The sequence below is a fragment of the Engystomops pustulosus genome, chromosome 3 (assembly GCF_040894005.1).
Source record: "Engystomops pustulosus chromosome 3, aEngPut4.maternal, whole genome shotgun sequence".
Lineage (NCBI taxonomy): Eukaryota > Metazoa > Chordata > Amphibia > Anura > Leptodactylidae > Engystomops > Engystomops pustulosus.
The window spans coordinates 147487617-147506158 of NC_092413.1; the positions used below are offsets into that span (position 1 = coordinate 147487617).

An 18542-nucleotide genomic window follows, 5' to 3' on the forward strand; every position below is an offset into this window, starting at 1 on the left:
GTTTACTATTCATTTGCCTGGTCTGAACCCGTTTTTCTTCATTTCTGGAAGTGTAATCAGCTATGTTGACATTTTCACAGCCGCATACACTTCCAGAGTTGAATAAAAACGTATTCAAAGCATCCATACTAAACATGCAAAAATGACCCAAGAACGCAACGTGTGATCACATCCAAACAGGTTTTCTTGAATTTAGCTTAAATCTGACATTGCATCTATCATTATTTGACGGTATGGAATATGAATAGAAACCCATGAATATGAGAAGTCCGTCCGGTGATTACATTCGTTATATTTCTTCTACAGTTGCTCATCATAGTATATTTCAAGTCAAAAGAAAAGGTAAAGGACACATCTGTACAATTGTTTTAAACATACTGTATGTCCATTGTAGTGAAATGTGGTGACCATAACAAGTTCAGGGTCACTGACATTAGGGAAGCTTTGTTTTGTCCTCTTTTCCCTCTATAACTACTGGCAGCCTGTACCTCCAGGCTAAATTCACTCAGGTCAGAGAGGCCTCCCATGGTGCAGCTAAACCTTTTACCAATCATAGGTGAAAAACCTAGCTGGAACATAGATGCCATTGAGGACTTGGGTCAGGACAGATTCATTACAATTTGTGGCAGAGTAGGGCATCAAATCCGTGCCCACTCGTTGTGGTACAGAGAAGATATAGATATAAGGGATGTGCTTAATTCATCAATAGGAACAGGGGAGATCAAGACTGACCCAGGACGCTGATGATATCAGAGTGCCCCAAACATGCACAATATTTTCTGCGACAGATGCCAATTTCATTACACATTTACAGGAAGAATAACAGAGAATTAGCACATTGCCATGTTGTGGGAAAAGGTGTCCAAGAATACTTTATGTTATTTGGAATACAAAAGTTAAAAGAGCTGACAAATTCTCCTAAAGAATGAAAAAGCAAACGCTGGAGGAAAGAGCCAATATTTTAATGGTGGAAATGCAGCAGAGAAGTTAATACACAAGCTGCTGAAATGAAGGTTACACCTTGTACACCAATGCTTAGAAGAACACTGATCCGTCTCAGTAATGGTTGTGCTAATATTATACACAGACAAAATCCTTTGCGTAAAACATGAAAGGAAACTAACAAAGTGCTGAAGAAACATTACAAGGCAAATTTAGGGAGCAGGGAATGTGAAATGAAAGCACTTAAATCCATCCACACCGGGGTGGCCACAATTTACATGTCAAAATAGTTTAAAAATAATATTTCATGCCAGTTACCTGCTATCCCTTTAAAAAAAATAAAAACACAAGTAAAAAAAAAAAGATACATAACTTTTTGTGTTTTTCTTCCTTGAGTGAAGCGACATTTATACATTAGCCTTCCTAGTGAGGAGCAGTGACAGGAAGGCCATATCCCTTGCAGAGGCCTAATCCTTAGGCCATGATTGCTCAGCTCTCTGGCAATGAATGGGTTAGTGGAGTCACTAGAACACAAGCAGAATACTGTCCAGAAGTAGGAGCAATGAATGCCAGCGCATAGGTTGACAATTTTCTCTCATAACGCAATTTTCGTGTTTCGGAAACTTGTCTTGTCCCTGCAAAGATTAAAAAAAAAAAAAAAAAAAAAGGTCAGTAGGATGGGGTTAATTATTAGGCAAAGAGTAAGTACAAAGTTAGTAACTCATGGATTTTATTTGGTAGGAAAAACACAACTCTCATTGGATGTTGCCCATGGACAAACACAGCCACAAGCTTCCTTTTTTCCCCCAAAACATTGACACAATCACAAAAATGGCATCTCGCCAAGGATGATTGAGAAATAAAAAAGCGACTTTCGGGAAGAATTAAAATTAGGCCCAACCGCTGCAAGCAGGGAGAGCGGGAGAACATACCCAGCGGCTGCTGTTGTTCACCTGGCCGTGAAATTCCTCACAGGCCTTGAGCAACCAAAACATTAAAAAAAGTACTTTGTAGAGTCCAAGTCAGCTGAGCATATAATCCAAGCACCTTATAGGTAATATGGAACAAGGTCAAAGTTCTAGCAGATTTACAAAATCTGCCTAGGTTCCAAGGTAAAACCTCTCTCCCAGGACACTCTAGTGACCACTACATTGCAGTCTGGTAGGAGACTAGACTTTATGGTCATAGAAACAAGATAGGATGCCATTCATCTGACAGATGAAGATAGAAAGAGACCACACAGGAGAATTACTGCCGTCATGTTACATGGTATGTCATATCTGACATTTTTAATTCTAGCATTTGATCCGACAGTGAGTGATCTGTGTAGTCGCTACTCACAGTGTGTAATAGAACAGTTTCATGCAAGAGAATACATTGGAGGGGGGAGCGGGGGGGTTTTAATGTCCCCCAGGCTCCAGAAGTGCAGCGCTGGTCACCACTAGTCTAGTGCTGCACCAGATTTATCATTGTGTTGATAAATCTGCAGCAGTATAAGGCTCAATTAACACCAACGTATGCCCACCCGGGCCTCAGCTCAGGTGCGCTTGAGAGGAGAGGTGAGCACTGCTCACCCCTCTCCATACAAAATAATGCTGCACGTCCGTTTTTACGGCCAAAGATAGAGCATGCTCAACCTTTTTTCCATCCACGTCACGGTACGATGAGCACTCATTGTGTGCCATAGCCGCCTATAAGGGACGTATATCCGGCCGGCCAATATTTAAGACCTCCTTACGTTGGCGTGAATACACCCCAAGACTGTTCAATTCTTAGACCTGCTTTTATCTGGTCTAAACTGTGCGCTTCAATGTGGTGCACCCTCCATATATTTTATTTTGGTGCATGGTCTATTTCCTTCCCCAAGCCCACTTTGTCGGATGAGTCTGAAAAGTTCCAAATAATGGTCTAAAAGCCTTGAAGAATGTGTTGGAGACTTTTCTTTTGTTTTTTGTTCAAATGCACCAGAAATCACCTTTGTATTTGGAAATGGATTAGCTCCATGTCAAGTTGTGGCAATGTACAAAAAGGTTTTTTTTTTAAGGCTATTCATATAAAACTGGTAGACTAGGCTGACCTAAACCCCATCAAAACCTTTTCAAGAGGTTTGTTCTTTTACATTAAGACAACAGAAAACGGTCATACAGGTCGATTTGTAGGATCTCAAATTTCTTTAAGTTATAAAACTGTAAAACCTAAATTCACTCTAAGGGAGGATGTTGTAAGGCTTTAGCTGAGACTATTGCTAGCTGCCAACAAGCCAACAAAAAAATTGAACGTTTTTGGTCAGTAAAAATAGTGTGATTTCTCTGAAATTTTGGGGTGATTACAGTCCTAGTAATATCCAGGTAAACGTTTCTGTAGTCCTAGTGTTATCTGAGACAGAGATCTATGACAGAATTTTATTGTAATTTAAGTTAAAAACACCTTTATCAAAAAAATTTTAGACAGTTGTACGCGACTGGTGCATCTCTTAGTAACAAAATGTGTAACCAAATGGAACCATTGTCTTTTCCTCAGATTATAGTAGTGTATGCTTACATTTTCTTGTATAGGATTGGATCAGCGGAACATGAAAAGCATCAGACGTGCACTTAGACTATACTATCAGCATCTGTGCATTTCTTTTTCTTGTCTGCAACTGCTCTTTGACTACAATTTCTTTCCTAAAATGTGTTTACTTCACATTGTAATGATTATAAATCAAAATAAAAAAGAAACCATTGTTTAAAGCCATGCAACATAAAAATAAGTTTCCAAAATTTCAGCCACCAGTACCTAGGCCTCAGGTCCCAAACTCCTGCGTATGGGGTATTCCCACAAAGGGAATGTACTCAGGATAACAGAATAACACATTCTCTAATTCACTGCTTAACAAAAATACAGCATTTCACAAATATAATTCCAACCTGTCTCTATACGTCCTGGAGTTTACAATTTTGGTTTCCCCAAGATCCAACCGTAAATCTTCTGACTATGGTCAGATACTTCTCATGAAAAGCCTCACTTGAATGCACACTGCTGTGTTTTCTGTCTCATGTCCCTCCCCCCTGCTTTACAAGCCCAGGTCAGACAAAGGCACTTCCTGCCAGCAAGCAGCTGTGTGCAGAGACTTACTCTACAAGCTACAGATAAGATCTTTATAGCAGGAGAAGGAAGTACAGAAGAGCTGAATGTGTGTGTTATAGCTGAGATGTAGCAGCATTGAGGGTGTCACTGTGTGTTATATCCATCCAACGGATCTCATCTCTGATTTATCTCATTTCTCTTTTTCAATGTGTCAGATACAAGTGAAATGTTCAGAAGTAAATAAAAGTGTAGATAATACCATGTACCCTAATCATCTAACAACATTGTCAGTACACACGGATTATAATGTGTCAGCTTAGATAGTCCCTATCCACACCCATCACTGGATTAGAGGAGCTAAAACATCAATAAAAATAAGTCACATTGTAAAGTAAGGAGTTAAAAATGATCTTTATTGTGTAAACATCACTAGGGGATTAAAATTTGAGAACTTTCTTTTGTGTACAAACCCCTTTAACATCAGACTGTATATTTCTACAAAAAAAACAAAAACACAAACACAAGGCAGATTTATGAAAAGTTTCATAAGGTAAAAGAATGCGGAGTTAAATTAGACAGTTTTTTGCCGCACAAGATTCATATAAGTGTCCGGTGCTGGATGATGAATGAACCTGTTGTAGAATAAGACTGTCTAGTTGTACATTGCACCTCTTATTAGTTGGCTTACTTTACACCAGTGTTTTTGGCGCACAGACTTTTTGGACGTGAGGTATGCGCACTTTTCACAGGGCACATTCCATATGTAGATCTAGTTGTAGGAGAGCCAGAAAACTGTCTAAAACCCATTAAAAAATGTGGTGCGGACAGTTTTTTAGTGCAAATTACAACATAATTCTGTCATAGACAGATTAATATATCGCCAAAGTTTATGGCATCCATTTTAACCTGTTCTGTTCTTTTTACATTTTGTAAATCTAACCCTTCATGAATGTCTTCAGGAGGTTCCAGGTTGTGTAAACACTAGAACACTAGGTCATAAGGAATGTCCAAGCTAAACTTCATAGGGAGCCTAATAGATTACTCCAATATATGTTTCAGGCAAGTATTCCAACATTGTTACTGTTCACACCATTACAGATCGATACAACAAATATAGTTTTTGTTATGTAGAAACATAGAGGAAAATGGCACTTACTCATAGACCCAGGCACTGTGACAGTGGTAATCTTCTTATATTTATTATCCATTGCCTCCTTCCTTATAAAATCAAGCTAATGAGCCAAAGGGGCTTTCCAGAACCCTTCTGTGCTGAAGCTTCATAGGCTGTTACAGAAGCCTATGGTAGCTCGCAGACCCCGAAGCTACTTCAGGTTAACCCATTCATTACAATGATAGGATTGTACAGACACCCTAGGGTTAAAGTACCCTAGGGAGTTTGAAAAATAGTAAAAATAAAAAAAAATTTAAAAAAAAACTAAAAATTCAAATCACCCCCCCCCCTTTCCCTAGAACTGATATAAATAAATGCCCGATCTATCAAAATATGATACCGGTTTTTCACTGCGTTTAACCCCGTAGCGGAAAAGCGCACAAAATCAAAAGTGGCACTTTTTTGCCATTTAAAAAAAAATTCTAAATTCTATAAAAAGTGAAAAAGGTTGTACAGTCCCGAAAATGATAACATTGTTAACGTCATCAAAATCCGCAAAAAATGGCACCACCCACAGCTCCATACACTAAAGTATAAAAAAGTTATTAGTGCCAGAATATGGCAAAATCCCCCCAAAAAATTTTGTACAGGAGGTTTTAATTTTTTTAAATGTATGAAAACTTTATAAAACCTATACAAATTTGTTATCCCCGTAATCGTACCAACCCAAAGAATAAAGTAGTCATGTCATTTGGGGCGCACAGTGAAATCTGTAAAATCCAAGCCCACAAGAATGCGTTTTTTTTTTACCAATTTCACTGAATTTGGAATCTTTTTCCCGCTTCCCAGTACACGGCATGGAATATTAAATACCAACATTTTGAAGTGTAATTTGTTACGCAGAAAATAAGCCATCACACAGCTCTGAACATGGAAAAATAAAAAAGTTAAGAGTTTTGAAGGTGGGGAGTGAAAAATAAAAATGCAAAAACGAAAAAGGCCTGCGGCGGGAAGGGGTTAATCATTGAAAATCTTTTCTTTATTATGCTGGTCACATGGTCAGTAAAGCATGGCTAGTGTCTGTGCTTTACCTGCTGACATGCTGCATCCTCCTAATACACATGTGAGAGACACAGACATCAGCTACACAAGTACCTGACATGTTCTGCTATAACATGGCTGTATCCAGGAGCTGTTGTATCTCACATACACACAGGCTGCAGGGGGCGCCAGCACTAGGAAGCACAAGGAGGAGCCATTACACCATTATACCTCACATCATTATACAGGCTGTCAGTCATGCACTGGGGGTGTGGCTGTACCTCCCACTCATGAATAAGACGGCCAGCTTGAATATGATAATGACTCATTGGTCTTCTCACAGGTCATTTGCATACAGCTTTAGAACCTCATTGCTTAGGTTTACAGGCATGTAGAGGGACAATGAAGGGATAGAGGCAGTGCTTTCTAATGGCAGTTTATGAAAATATATTTAGTTTAGGGGGTTATTTTGCCTGATGGGTTCTCTTTAAACTTCCTCTGCTGCAGTGACATTACATCAGGCAGAGGGGGCATTCTAACAGCCTATGAATCTGCAGTATGGATGGGCTCTGGTAACCTCAGCCTCATTAGAATAATTGTAAAAGTTTATTTTAGAAGGAAGGACGCCATAGATAAACATAAGAAGATTATCTCAGTCACGGTGCCTAGATCTATATGAAAGTGTCCCTGGTTCTCACCATTACAGATCATTGTAGTTTAGCATGATGGATTTTAATAGTAGATTTCCTTATAGAAAAAGTGAATAAAACTGGATATTAAACACCATGGATGACTGAGCACATATGTTCTTTGTTACCACACTTACAGAAGTTCTTTACTTTCAGATGCAAGACTCTAGGACCTTACGTACTTGATACTGTCTGTGTGCGTTTTATATTCCATGACTGTATTCGGAGGCAGATTCAGAACGCGGCGTAAAGTATCCCGGATCCGAGCTGTTGTTGCTTGGTCACTTGCAGTTTTATTCCAGATAGAAATTATGTCTTCCTAAAATGAAGGCATCAAATTGTCTTTACACAGATAACTGGTATATACTGTTATTTAAAGGAGCAGCAAACTGTACAGCCTTTGTCCTGAAAATTGCACTGCACAGGGGATAATGCTCATCACTGGGCATATCCATGAGCATCCTTGATTCATCTCAATGGAACGCATAAAGCACCCCAGATACTGATATCTCAGAGTGTGTCCCAGAAGTCACACACATCTCCCTCTATGAGCCTAACCCACATGTCAGAAATTCCCAAATTTGTATAAATAGTTGCAGAAAATAGTTCTAGATATTACCTTTTCAAAATTAGTTTGGTGGAGCAGGAAATCACAAAATGAGCCTTTTATAGTGAACAGAGAAAAATAAGACACATGGATAAAGCTTCTCTTAAGGGGCCCCCTCATAAAGCACGGTATGCCCTATCCACAGGTCCGATGTAACCCCGTTGCACCCAGAGATTACTGGAGCAGCGTGCGCGCATATGCGAGCTGCCCTGTTCTTCTCTATGAAGCTGACGGAGATTGACGGGTTGACATCTGACCCCAGTTCTTATGATCCATGGATAGAGTCTAACTTGCTTTGTGGAAAACCCATTTAAGGTTCCAAAAGAGATGTATTTGTTATACTTTAAACTGTAATGTAAAAAAAAAAAAAAAAACCTTCACAAGTTAAAAGTTTTCATTGTTAAAAACATCCAGGTGCTTAGACCCCAACAATAGTGAAAGGGGAAAATTGTTCAACTAAGATTACTTTCCTTGGAGGTTATTTAATCAGGTTTTTGCAGTAGATATTGTGAGCCAAAACCAGGTTTGGAGACAGAGAGAAGGTATATTGGAAATATTTGTCTGTCTGACAACTGACACAGAATACTGATAAAATAACCAAAATGTGAACTGGTCCTAATGCCGATGCTTTTTCAGTGGGCAGTAACAAGTAACAATATCCATCCAGCGAGACTTTTAGTCCTATGTATCCTGACATGACAGTTACATTATAACTTTAAAAAAATCTTTAGGAAGAGGAAGTTCCCCTAGGGAAGATGAATCTACTAGTTCTTACCTGGAAACGAACAGACACAACCGCCCCACAGATCTCCTCCCCAACCATGAACTGCTCCCCCAGCATGGCCAGAATAAGATTCTCCCAGCAGCGAGAAGCCAGGCCTTTGCGCAGACGAATGATCCACTTCCCTCCATTCTTGTTTGCATCGTCCTATACAGGAGGAAACCAGAGATAGATTGTGCTTAATGTTAAGACCCGGGAGGCATGACACAGAGGAGGCTGTAGCTCTCTGAAGGAAAGAGCATGCAGTGTTACCATTGGAAATCTGGAAGCAGAAAAAAAACTAAAGGATGATCTTCCCCATACAAGCTTAAACATTATACAAGGCCCCAAGAAATAAAGGGAACACTTATCCGGGTGTTAAAAATTTCTTAAGGCAGGGCCGTTTAAAAATAATAAACATGTACTTGCCTCCTCCGGCGCCGCTGATGCCCCTGTAAAAAAAAAGGACCACAGCGCAGAACACAGAAGCCGCACACAGGGAACTTACGATCCGCAATGTGGCCGGCTCCTCTCATCCGTCCCTATCTCTCAGCATTGTAAGCGCTGGGAGATGGTGTCGGATAGGTGCTTCCGGCTAGTTGTAAGCTCCCTGGGAGCCCTTGCAATCAAAACAGAGGAGACGGAACGCGGCGCGGGACATCAGCAGCGCCGGACGAGGTAAGTAGATGATAATTTTTAAATAGCCCACCCCAGCCCGACCCTAAGTAATTTTTAACACCCGGATAACCCCTTTAAACAACACAATATAACCCCAAGTAACTCAAACATCTGTGAAATTAAACAGTCCACTTAGGAAGCCACACTGACTGACAATCTGCTCCGTTTGCACAACAGTAGGTGAAATTGACGCAGCTTTATTTCATTCATTTTTCGCTCCCCACCTTCAAAAATTCAAAACGTTTTCATTTTTCTGTGTACAGAGCTGTGTAAGGGCTTATATTCTGCATAACAAATGTTACTTCTTAGGTGACATTATATATTATTTCATGAAAAAACACATTTGCGTCACTTTCTTGTGGGGTAAATTTTTAGGACTTTTACTGTGCGCTCCAAAAGATAAATCTATTTTATTCTTTGGTTCGGTAGGATCACAATGATAAAATAATTTATATAGGTTTCATTGTGTTATTATACATTTTCAAAAATTAAACAATGTGTAAAAAAGCTCATACAGAGCTGTGCGAGATGTCATTTCTTACCTTTTCATTGATAGCATTTTGAGGACTGTGCAAAGTTTTTTTTATGTGATATAAAATGGTGTAAACGTCACCTTCAGACATTTGGGGGCTATTTTACGTTATGCGGTTCACTGCCGGCAATAAGCGGTTTTATATTTTGATAGATCAGGCATTTTGAGACACGGTGAAACCTAACATTTTTGTGATTTTTATGATTTAGTTTTATATCAGTTCTAGGGAAAGGGTGTGATTTGACTTTTTTGCAGAAGCCATACAGCCTAGATTGTGGCAATCGAGGGGTGAACACCCACAATCGGAACTAGCACAATCACTGCCGTTAGCTGCAATATGCAGCAAACGCCACCTCTGTATCACAAGAGCCCGTCAGCTCTCTTCATACATACTCAGTAGCTTGCTGACGGATACATCCGTCATTGTGCATTAACCCCTTCACGCTCCGCGGCGGATATATCCGCCACGGAGCGCAGTGACTTAGCGCTCAGTGGCGGATATATCCGCCACGGCGCTTATGCCGGCTCGGCTCTGGATCAGAGCCGAACCGGCATCGGGAAACACGGGGTGCCGGCTGTAACTAATAGCCGGCACCCCAGTGTAACACCCGCGGTCGGAGTGGGCTCCGATCGCGGGTGCTTAACCCTTTAGATGCCGCGGTCAGCGCGACCGCGGCATCTAACAAGTATCTGGGGGGTCTTTCCCCCACGATCGGCCCCCCCGAACCGTTTTCGGGGGGCGCCGATCGTTGCTATAGTAACTCTGGGGTCCGATCTGGACCCCAGAGTTACTTGCAAGAATTGCCGGTAAGATGGCGTCTGTGACGTCATCTTACTGGCAAAGTGCCAGCCTATGCAAGTGCATAGGCTGACACTGATAATACTCTGCAATACATCAGTATTGCAGAATATTATCATGAAGAAGCAATCAGAAGATTGCTTGTTCATATCCCATGGTATAAAAGTGAAAAAGTAAAAAAAAAAGTTATTCAATAAAAAAATAGTCATAAATCACTAAAAATGCCCCAAACCCCCAAAACATATAAAGAGACATATAACTCAAAAAAAAAGTCTAAATCATAACACAAACCCCACATATATAGTATCACCGCGTCCGTAACAACCCGTAGAATAAAAGTAAATCATTATTGAACCCCCACGATAAACGCCGTAAAAAAAAACTGTTATAAACCCTCCAAAAATTATGATTTTTACCTTTTCAATCCCACAAAAAATGCTATAAAATGCGACCAAAAAACCATATGTACTCAGACATGATACTGGTGCAAAGTACAACATGTCCCGCAAAAAACAAGCCATCAACCAGCTCCGTAGCCAAAAACGTAACAAAGTTATGCCACTTGGAAGATGGCAATACAAAAATTATAGATTTTTCCCCACATTAGGGTTTTGTTTGACAAATTTAGTAAAACGTAAGAAAATATATTCATGTCTGGTATCCCCGTAATCGTATCAACCCATAGAATAAAGCTAACATGATTATTAGTCTATACGGTGAACACCAAAAAAATAAAAGTCAAAAATCCAGTACAGAATTAATGCTTTTCTACTCCTGCCCTCAAAAAAAGTTCCTAAATTTTCAACAATAGGTGATACCAACCCCAAAATGGTAACAATGGAAAAAGCATCTCATCCCGCAAAAAAAATGGCATCACATGGCCCCAATAACGCAAAAGCGAAAATTTTATAGCCTTCAAAAGGGGCCAATGAGGAAACTAAAATCCTGGCAGCTGCAGCGCCCTCCTTCCCTTCTGCGCCTTGCTGTGCGCCCATAAAACAAGTCACAGCCACATGTGGGGGGTCTTTGTACTCAGGAGAAATTGCAGAACAAATTGTATGGTGGGTTTTCTCTTTTTATATTTTGGAAATGTGTAAATTTTAGTGCTAAATGAACGTATAAGGGAACAATATGACCATTCTAAATTTCACCTCCATTTTGATTCAATTACTATGAAGATCTCAAGGGGTTAACAATCTTCGTAAAAGCTGTTTCTGATAGCTTGAGGGGTGCAGATTTGAAAATGGGTTGATTATATAGGGGGTTTTGATGCTAAATATGTAAAATTTCATTCAAAACTGTATTTATCCCCAAAATAGTCAATTCTGAAAATCCGGAAAAGCGATATTCTATTTGTAGGCCGCGTGACATCAAAATGAATTATCCAGACATTTCAGAAATTATGAAAATGTAAAGTAGACAAATGGGAAATGTTATTCAGCAAGTTATTTAGGTGGTAAATCTATCTGCCTGAAAACGCAATGATTTAGAATTTCGAAAATGGCAAATTTTTCAAAAAATTTATCATATTTTCTTTTTTTTGTAAATAAACGCAAAACTTATCTGCCAAAATTTACCACTAAAATGAAGTACAACATGTGGGGAAAAACAATCTCAGAATCGTTTTGATAAGTAACAGTGTTCAAAAGTTATAACCATATAAAGCGACGCAGGTCAGAATCCAAAAAATCGGGCTGAGCCTTAAGCTGTAAAATGGCTGCGTCCTTAAGGGGTTAAGGAGTTAATGAAATGTCAGCAGACGCCCCTAAGTGAAACAAAAACAATTGACTAGGTACTCACCTCACCCAGCAACCCCACTGCTTCCTCTTCTCTCTTGCAGCAGTGTTGGCAGATGCACGTTCTTCCATGCATCTGCCTGCGGCGCTACTGTAATCAATTGTATGCGCGTCTGACACGCATACAATTGATCCTTTCACCTATGACAGGAGTCTGTGGTCCCAGGTCCATCGCCGGGCTCGGTCACGCCTGCTGCGACTGCGATCGTTAAGCCACTAACCTTGCGAATAAAGCTTGTGTGTTGACTTTTCACATTTACCTTAGGAGGGTAGGTATATCTTTATGATAGGATCCGAGGACCTAAGAGTCACACATAAGGTGTGACCTAGAGAATGACTTCACATATCCTCCCCTTCTACCAGCAGGATCTAGAATGTTTCTATTTGTCTCCCCTTTCACCATGTACAGGGTAGTAGGTGGTCTAGTGGATTTGTAAAGATATACGAGAGCATTCCGATCTCTCTGATAGGATACAAAGCCAGGTAAGCAGCTCTCAGCTCTGCACAGGACTCACTATCACCCTGGCTTGCTTGTACTGCACCAAGTTTCTTCCCAAAGTGGTTTCACCTACATACGAGGAAAAAAACACTGCTCTGGGTGGGCGGCCAAAATCAGAATCATTGAGAACTAAAATGACTAATTAATTTAATTCATTTGAATCATCTTCCAGCTCCCTATCGTTATTAATATTTCTTTTTCCCAAAACTCACCTCCCACATTGGTTTTATCCCCTCCTTGAAAAGATGGAAGTCGCTGTGTCCTGTCAGGTCACCGGGACGTACCATGTGGCTGTAGAATCTCCAGAACTGCTCCACCTGCACATCAAATACAATGTTATAGGGTCAAGCAAGGCCTGCAAGTAGCATATAAAGACATTCAGGCACACCATAGAATAAGGGTATATGGAAAGTGGGTCTGCAAGCTAAATGCAAGATGTATGCCCAGACGTACCTCTGGCACTGATAACTACTTTGAGAACAGAGCTCAGCTACAAAGTAAGCGTGGTTTGCTGTTTTCTATACTCCTACACTAGTGAATGGATAAAAACAATCATTTGTGGCAACCTACAAGTATGTACCTGGAGGTTGGGAAGAAACCGGAGGAAACCCACGTAAACACGGAGAGAACATACAACATACAAAATCCACTGCAGAGCAAATCTGCCTTTCTGCTTTCTCTAAGCATTTGCATTACAATATAATTATTATAACTTATCTTGAACCCTGACAGAATCCTCTGTGTAGGAAACAGGGGTACCGCACTCCTGATAAAGTGCGGATGGTGCTTACGTCGGGTACTCAGTCCCAATATATAGAGAAGGAAAACGTAGCACACATCCTTAGTTGGTTTTTTTTAGACCACTACCTAGTTTCAGATCGGACTTGACAAAGGTCGAATGAGACCGAAACGTCGTTAAGAATAACCTATGATCTGTTATATCAGCATATGATTTGTATAAACTTTTTTGGTGGAGCTACAAATATTGAATATATACATTAAAAGATGAAAGCATAAAAACCAACTAAGGATGTGTGCTACGTTTTCCTTCTCTAGAATCCTCTGTGTAGTCCCCAGGGTTGGGCTTTGGCTTGAATGTACTTCAAAAAACAACACATTACTTATCTGTGCTGCTCACTGCTCAGCTCTTAGACGCCGCCTATGTGCTTCTATACAGCTCCTCCCTACCCCACTGGTGTCAGCTCACCACACTGTGCAGGAAGGAGGAGCTGTACAGGAGCACGAAGGTAGGGACTGAGAGCCAAGGAGTCTGCAGCACAGACAAGACAATTCATCCAAACCAAAGCCCAACCCCTGGGACTACACAGAGGATTCTGTCAGGCTGAAGGCAAGTTAAAAGACACAATTATATTGTAAAGCAAAGGCTTAGAGAAAGCAGAAAGACATATATGCAATGTCAGTGTAATCTCTGGTGACTAGTCACCGTTAAGATAGATGTGGTCACCAGAGATGGAAACTGCACCTATCCATTTGTAGCTAGTCATATTGCAGAACAGTCTCAAATAGGAAAACCAGCATTATGTTGGTACAGAATTTTTGCCACTGGGTATATACAAAAAAATCATGACCTATTGCACAAGTCTATGTAGAATGCCCCTTCCTGTATCCAATGAAATCCTACTTTATATGGCCTTAAACTGCGTGTATAAAAGCTTTGTAGAAGTTATTCAATATAACATGTCATTTCTTCATTTAAATCTCTGCTTACACTAGGCTTACAAGTCCAGATGACATTTCCATTGGTAATTACCAGTTTTCCTCGATTGAATTACAGAAAAATTAAAAAGGAATGAAGTACATGGCATATATTACATGTGCAGGATCCAGACAAGTTTTTGGATGCAGTGTCTGAGATAAATCTAGGAGTGGATTAACAAAAGGAGAAGTATGGTCACCTGCCTTTTACAGTCTCCCTCCTTTTATGATACATACATGGTTTCAGTGTCAGAACTGCATCACAAATCATGCAGGTCATGTCTGCGTTTTCATTTCTCTAAAAGAGGGTAACCCATAATGTGAATAATGTTGCCATAGCTGGACAATCCCTCTAAGTCATAATTTGACCATAATATGTTAACCATAATGAGCAATATGTTATAGAGGCAAATATTAAAGGGGTGTTTGCATTTCAGCAAATAAATATTTTAGTTTTTATAGTGAAAAAAAGTTCTACAATGTTCCAATATACTTTTTGTATCAATATCTCTGCTTGCCATCAGTCTATAGAAAGCTGCTATGTTTACTTCCTGCGGATGTAGATCTGTCCATGGTCATGCTCTGAATAAATCTCGGTGATACGGTACTAATGAGCCTTGCACCTGTTTGGCCATGGACAAATTTACCTTCTACAATGTGGTAACATGGAGCAAACACTCACTGAGGCAAAGGTACCAATCTGCTTGATGTTCTGCTCATAGCTCTGTGAACTTGTTGGTCTTCCTGGTGTTCTTCGGGAATACCAAAAGGTATAGTTGTACTGTAGAGGGTGTTCTGCTGGGCCAGGCACAACTGTCTGTGAATACATTTCCAACATTTATGAACTACTGTCACTTATTTGCAAGTCATGATGTAACAGCTTGTAAAACAAATAATTACCGTATATACTTGTGTATAAGCCGAGTTTTTCAGCACAAAAAATGTGCTGAAAAACCTAATCTCGGCTTATACACGAGTTAATAAAAAAAAAACATGAGGTAATAAAAAAAAAAAAAATTAATACTCACCATCCGGCTCCCGGTCCTCGGCGGCGGCTCCCGGTCCTCGGCGGCGCACAATATGATGTAGCGGTGTCGCCGCTGATGACGTCATCAGCGGCGACACCGCCGCATCGCACTGTGCGCCCGCTGGCAAGTCGCATGGACGCGATTTCCGGCACGTCAAGATCGAAGAGAGAAGCCGCCGCAGAGGATCGGGAGCTGCCGCCGAGGACCAGGAGCCGCCGCCGAGGACCGGGAGCCGCCACTTCAAATCAAAGGTGAGTATCGTCGGAGGGTGAGTATTAAGTTTATTTTTTTATTATACTGGGGGCAGGCTGTATACTTCGTGGGGGCAGGCTGTATACTTCGTGGGGGCAGGCTGTATACTTCGTGGGGGCAGGCTGTATACTTCGTGGGGGCAGGCTGTATACTTCGTGGGGGCAGGCTGTATACTTCGTGGGGGCAGGCTGTATACTTCGTGGGGGCAGGCTGTATACTTCGTGGGGGCAGGCTGTATACTTCGTGGGGGCAGGCTGTATACTTCGTGGGGGCAGGCTGTATACTTCGTGGGGGCAGGCTGTATACTTCGTGGGGGCAGGCTGTATACTTCGTGGGGGCAGGCTGTATACTTCGTGGGGGCAGGCTGTATACTTCGTGGGGGCAGGCTGTATACTTCGTGGGGGCAGGCTGTATACTTCGTGGGGGCAGGCTGTATACTTCGTGGGGGCAGGCTGTATACTTCGTGGGGGCAGGCTGTATACTTCGTGGGGGCAGGCTGTATACTTCATGGGGGCAGGCTGTATACTTCATGGGGGCAGGCTGATTGTATACTACTTGGGACAGGCTGTATACTACAGGGGGCTAGCTGGCTGTATACTACACCCTCGGCTTATACTCGAGTGAATAGGTTTTCCCATTTTTTTTGTGGTAAAATTAGGGGTCTCGGCTTATACTCGGGTCGGCTTATACTCGAGTATATACGGTATTAGCCAACTTTTTTTTTCTTTATAGTTTGACAAATCTAAAACAAAAAAAATGAAACAAAAAGTGTTCAGACTGCGTGTTATTACTGGTATACTCAGTGTGGTTATTTTGCACATTATAGCATAGCCTTGTTCCGCGATTACCTGACATACTGATTCACAGTGTCTGACAATTTGCCTATGTAAATCTATGAGAGCTCTGTCATGAGTCTACTTGTGGATAGAACTGAGGCCATGTCAAATAGAATAAGCAGCAAGTCAAGAAAATAATCGTACTGCAGCTTCCAGGATTAATGGGCAAACCAACAACAACAAAAGAATATATATATATATAAAGGTCCGGTCCTGCAACATATATGACTTTATATTGTTAGAATATTAGACTTATCCACCCTGTCACCTTTAAGATTAAAGGGAACATATTTCTCTATCTAGCAGGGGAATATGCCAGTCAGAAGACTCCTGAAGAACAGCAGACGTCCTACCTTCTTTCTGCATGAACTCTGGTTCTTATCCTTGTCATTCTTTTCCTTCTCACTGTCTTTCTGTGTGCCGTTCTCCTCGCTTTGATCATGATCCCCACTGTCATCATCCTTCAGACTGCAAACACAACAACACAATGGGCATCACAAATTATGTGAATGCCAACGTAGGCAAGATACACAGAAATCAGAAGCGTTCCTTCCACATTCTTTGTTTGGAAAAAAAAGCATGTGCTGTAGTGAAAACACATGCTTTTATAGGATGTGTTTCTTATGGGTTTTAAACGCAACATACAGCTCTACGCAGCACTAGTAGTTTTTGGGGTCAAAAATATTCTGTAAAAGTGGTACAGTGTGTGCCACAATATACAACTTGGCAATACCCAGAGCAAAAGAAAAGCCAAACGTTCCCATAGAATGGCAGATTTGGCAGAAAATGTGGGATACTTGTGGCACAGAGGGCTATGTTTTCAACTTAATATAAATGTATTGGAAGTGCTGGTATAAGTGCTCTGTGGCAGCACAAGATGGCATATTATTTGTAAAGCGCTACGGCATTTGATGGCGCTATATAAATAAAGATTATTGTTTGTGCACCATAGTTCTCAATCTAATATAGAAATAAAGGCATGATCTCTTCAAATTTGTTTAGACAGAGGAGAGAATCCCAGCAGTGTGTAAATTGTATAATAGAATTAAAGGTATAAGCAAAAGAAAAGGAAAAATGCCACCGTCAGAATCGAACATATTGCTAAAAACAGATTGTTTATGAAGTGCATCCTGGTACAAACCAAGATCTGTGATCATTTTACCACAGGTGGCTTTCATAGCGCAATCTTTCGCTGCCAGGTCTAGCCTTAGGCTGTGTTCACATGCTCCTTTTTTATTGCGGCTTAGAAACAACACATGTTTAGAAGGGTTTACTGGCTGGTAGCTTGTTCCTGATCAGGAGAAGATGCCATCGGCTGTGCTGAACCACACAAACCATACATGGAACCATACATGGAACCATACATGGGCGGCGCTGCAGAAGAATGGCGTACAAGTCATGATAATATCCGCTTGGGACATGCATATGTTGTGCCAGAAACATAAGGGCTCAGATTGTTAAAACTGATCATATCACAAGTCACTCGATAGGTTTCTGCTGTAATAAAATAATTTATAAACCCTTTTACTACAAGATGTGGAGCAATGTTTATAGAGACACTAGAGATGCCCGGGATAGACCTGCAGAGTGCCCACACATGAGGGCTCCCTGTATGCAGCCAGCCTGTCATCACCTGTGTCACGTCCAGGTCTCCACATACATCACACTACCGCACAGCACCGCCCGCCCTGTAAGGGGTTACTGAGCGCCTCTCCTCCTCGCTACGCGCTCTATGTCACTGCTCCGGGTCCCAAACTCACGCGTCAAATTTGTTGTTCATCGTCTCTGCGCTCCTCTCCCCGCCACTTCCGCTTCCAGCATAACATTCCACCGCACACCAGCCGCCCCTTCCTGCAACGCGCGGAACTCTAAAGCTGATGATATGTTTCTAACCGGACAATAAAATGACGTGCACACTGGCAAGTTCAGGCGGCCATCATGGATGTGGCAGGCGTGTCTTTCCTTGACAACCTCATCTTTTTTTTTTTTTCATTTCCATTTTTCACTCCCCACCTTCAAAGATCTATAACTTTTTTTTCTACACATAAAGAGCTCTGTGACGACTCATTTTCTGTGTACCAAATTGCACTTCATAATGGCGGTATTGAATATTCCATACCATGTACTGGGAAGTGGGGAGAAAATTCCAAATGCAGTGAAAATGGTGAAAAAACGCATTAGTGTCAC

General features: G+C 41.1%; 1 protein-coding gene across 2 annotated transcripts; it reads right to left on the reverse strand.

The window, feature by feature from the left end:
* Positions 1–946: 946 nt before the first annotated feature.
* On the reverse strand, positions 947–18266 carry EIF4E2 (eukaryotic translation initiation factor 4E family member 2). Of its 2 annotated transcripts, none has more exons than XM_072142489.1 (7): positions 18116–18266; positions 16709–16823; positions 14922–15056; positions 12736–12840; positions 8235–8387; positions 7035–7171; positions 947–1577 (listed from the first exon to the last, which is right to left on the reverse strand). In XM_072142489.1, the coding sequence occupies exons 1-7, from the start codon at positions 18133–18135 to the stop codon at positions 1538–1540; spliced, it is 705 nt and encodes a 234-aa protein (XP_071998590.1). In that variant the 5' UTR covers positions 18136–18266; the 3' UTR covers positions 947–1537. The 2 variants fall into 2 exon arrangements, with proteins under 2 accessions (XP_071998590.1, XP_071998591.1); XM_072142490.1 differs by having other exon boundaries at positions 6990–7171.
* Between the last annotated feature and the right edge of the window lie 276 nt (positions 18267–18542).

Bases quoted from the DNA above. Each gene is read 5' to 3' on its own strand.
- EIF4E2 (XM_072142489.1), bottom strand. From the start codon at position 18,135: ATGAACAACAAATTTGACGC. The intron at 16,824-18,115 runs GTGAGTTTGGGA...TTGTGTTTGCAG, and splicing joins ATGAACAACAAATTTGACGC to TCTGAAGGATGATGACAGTG. The intron at 15,057-16,708 runs GTAGGACGTCTG...ATGTATTCACAG, and splicing joins AGAGTTCATGCAGAAAGAAG to ACAGTTGTGCCTGGCCCAGC.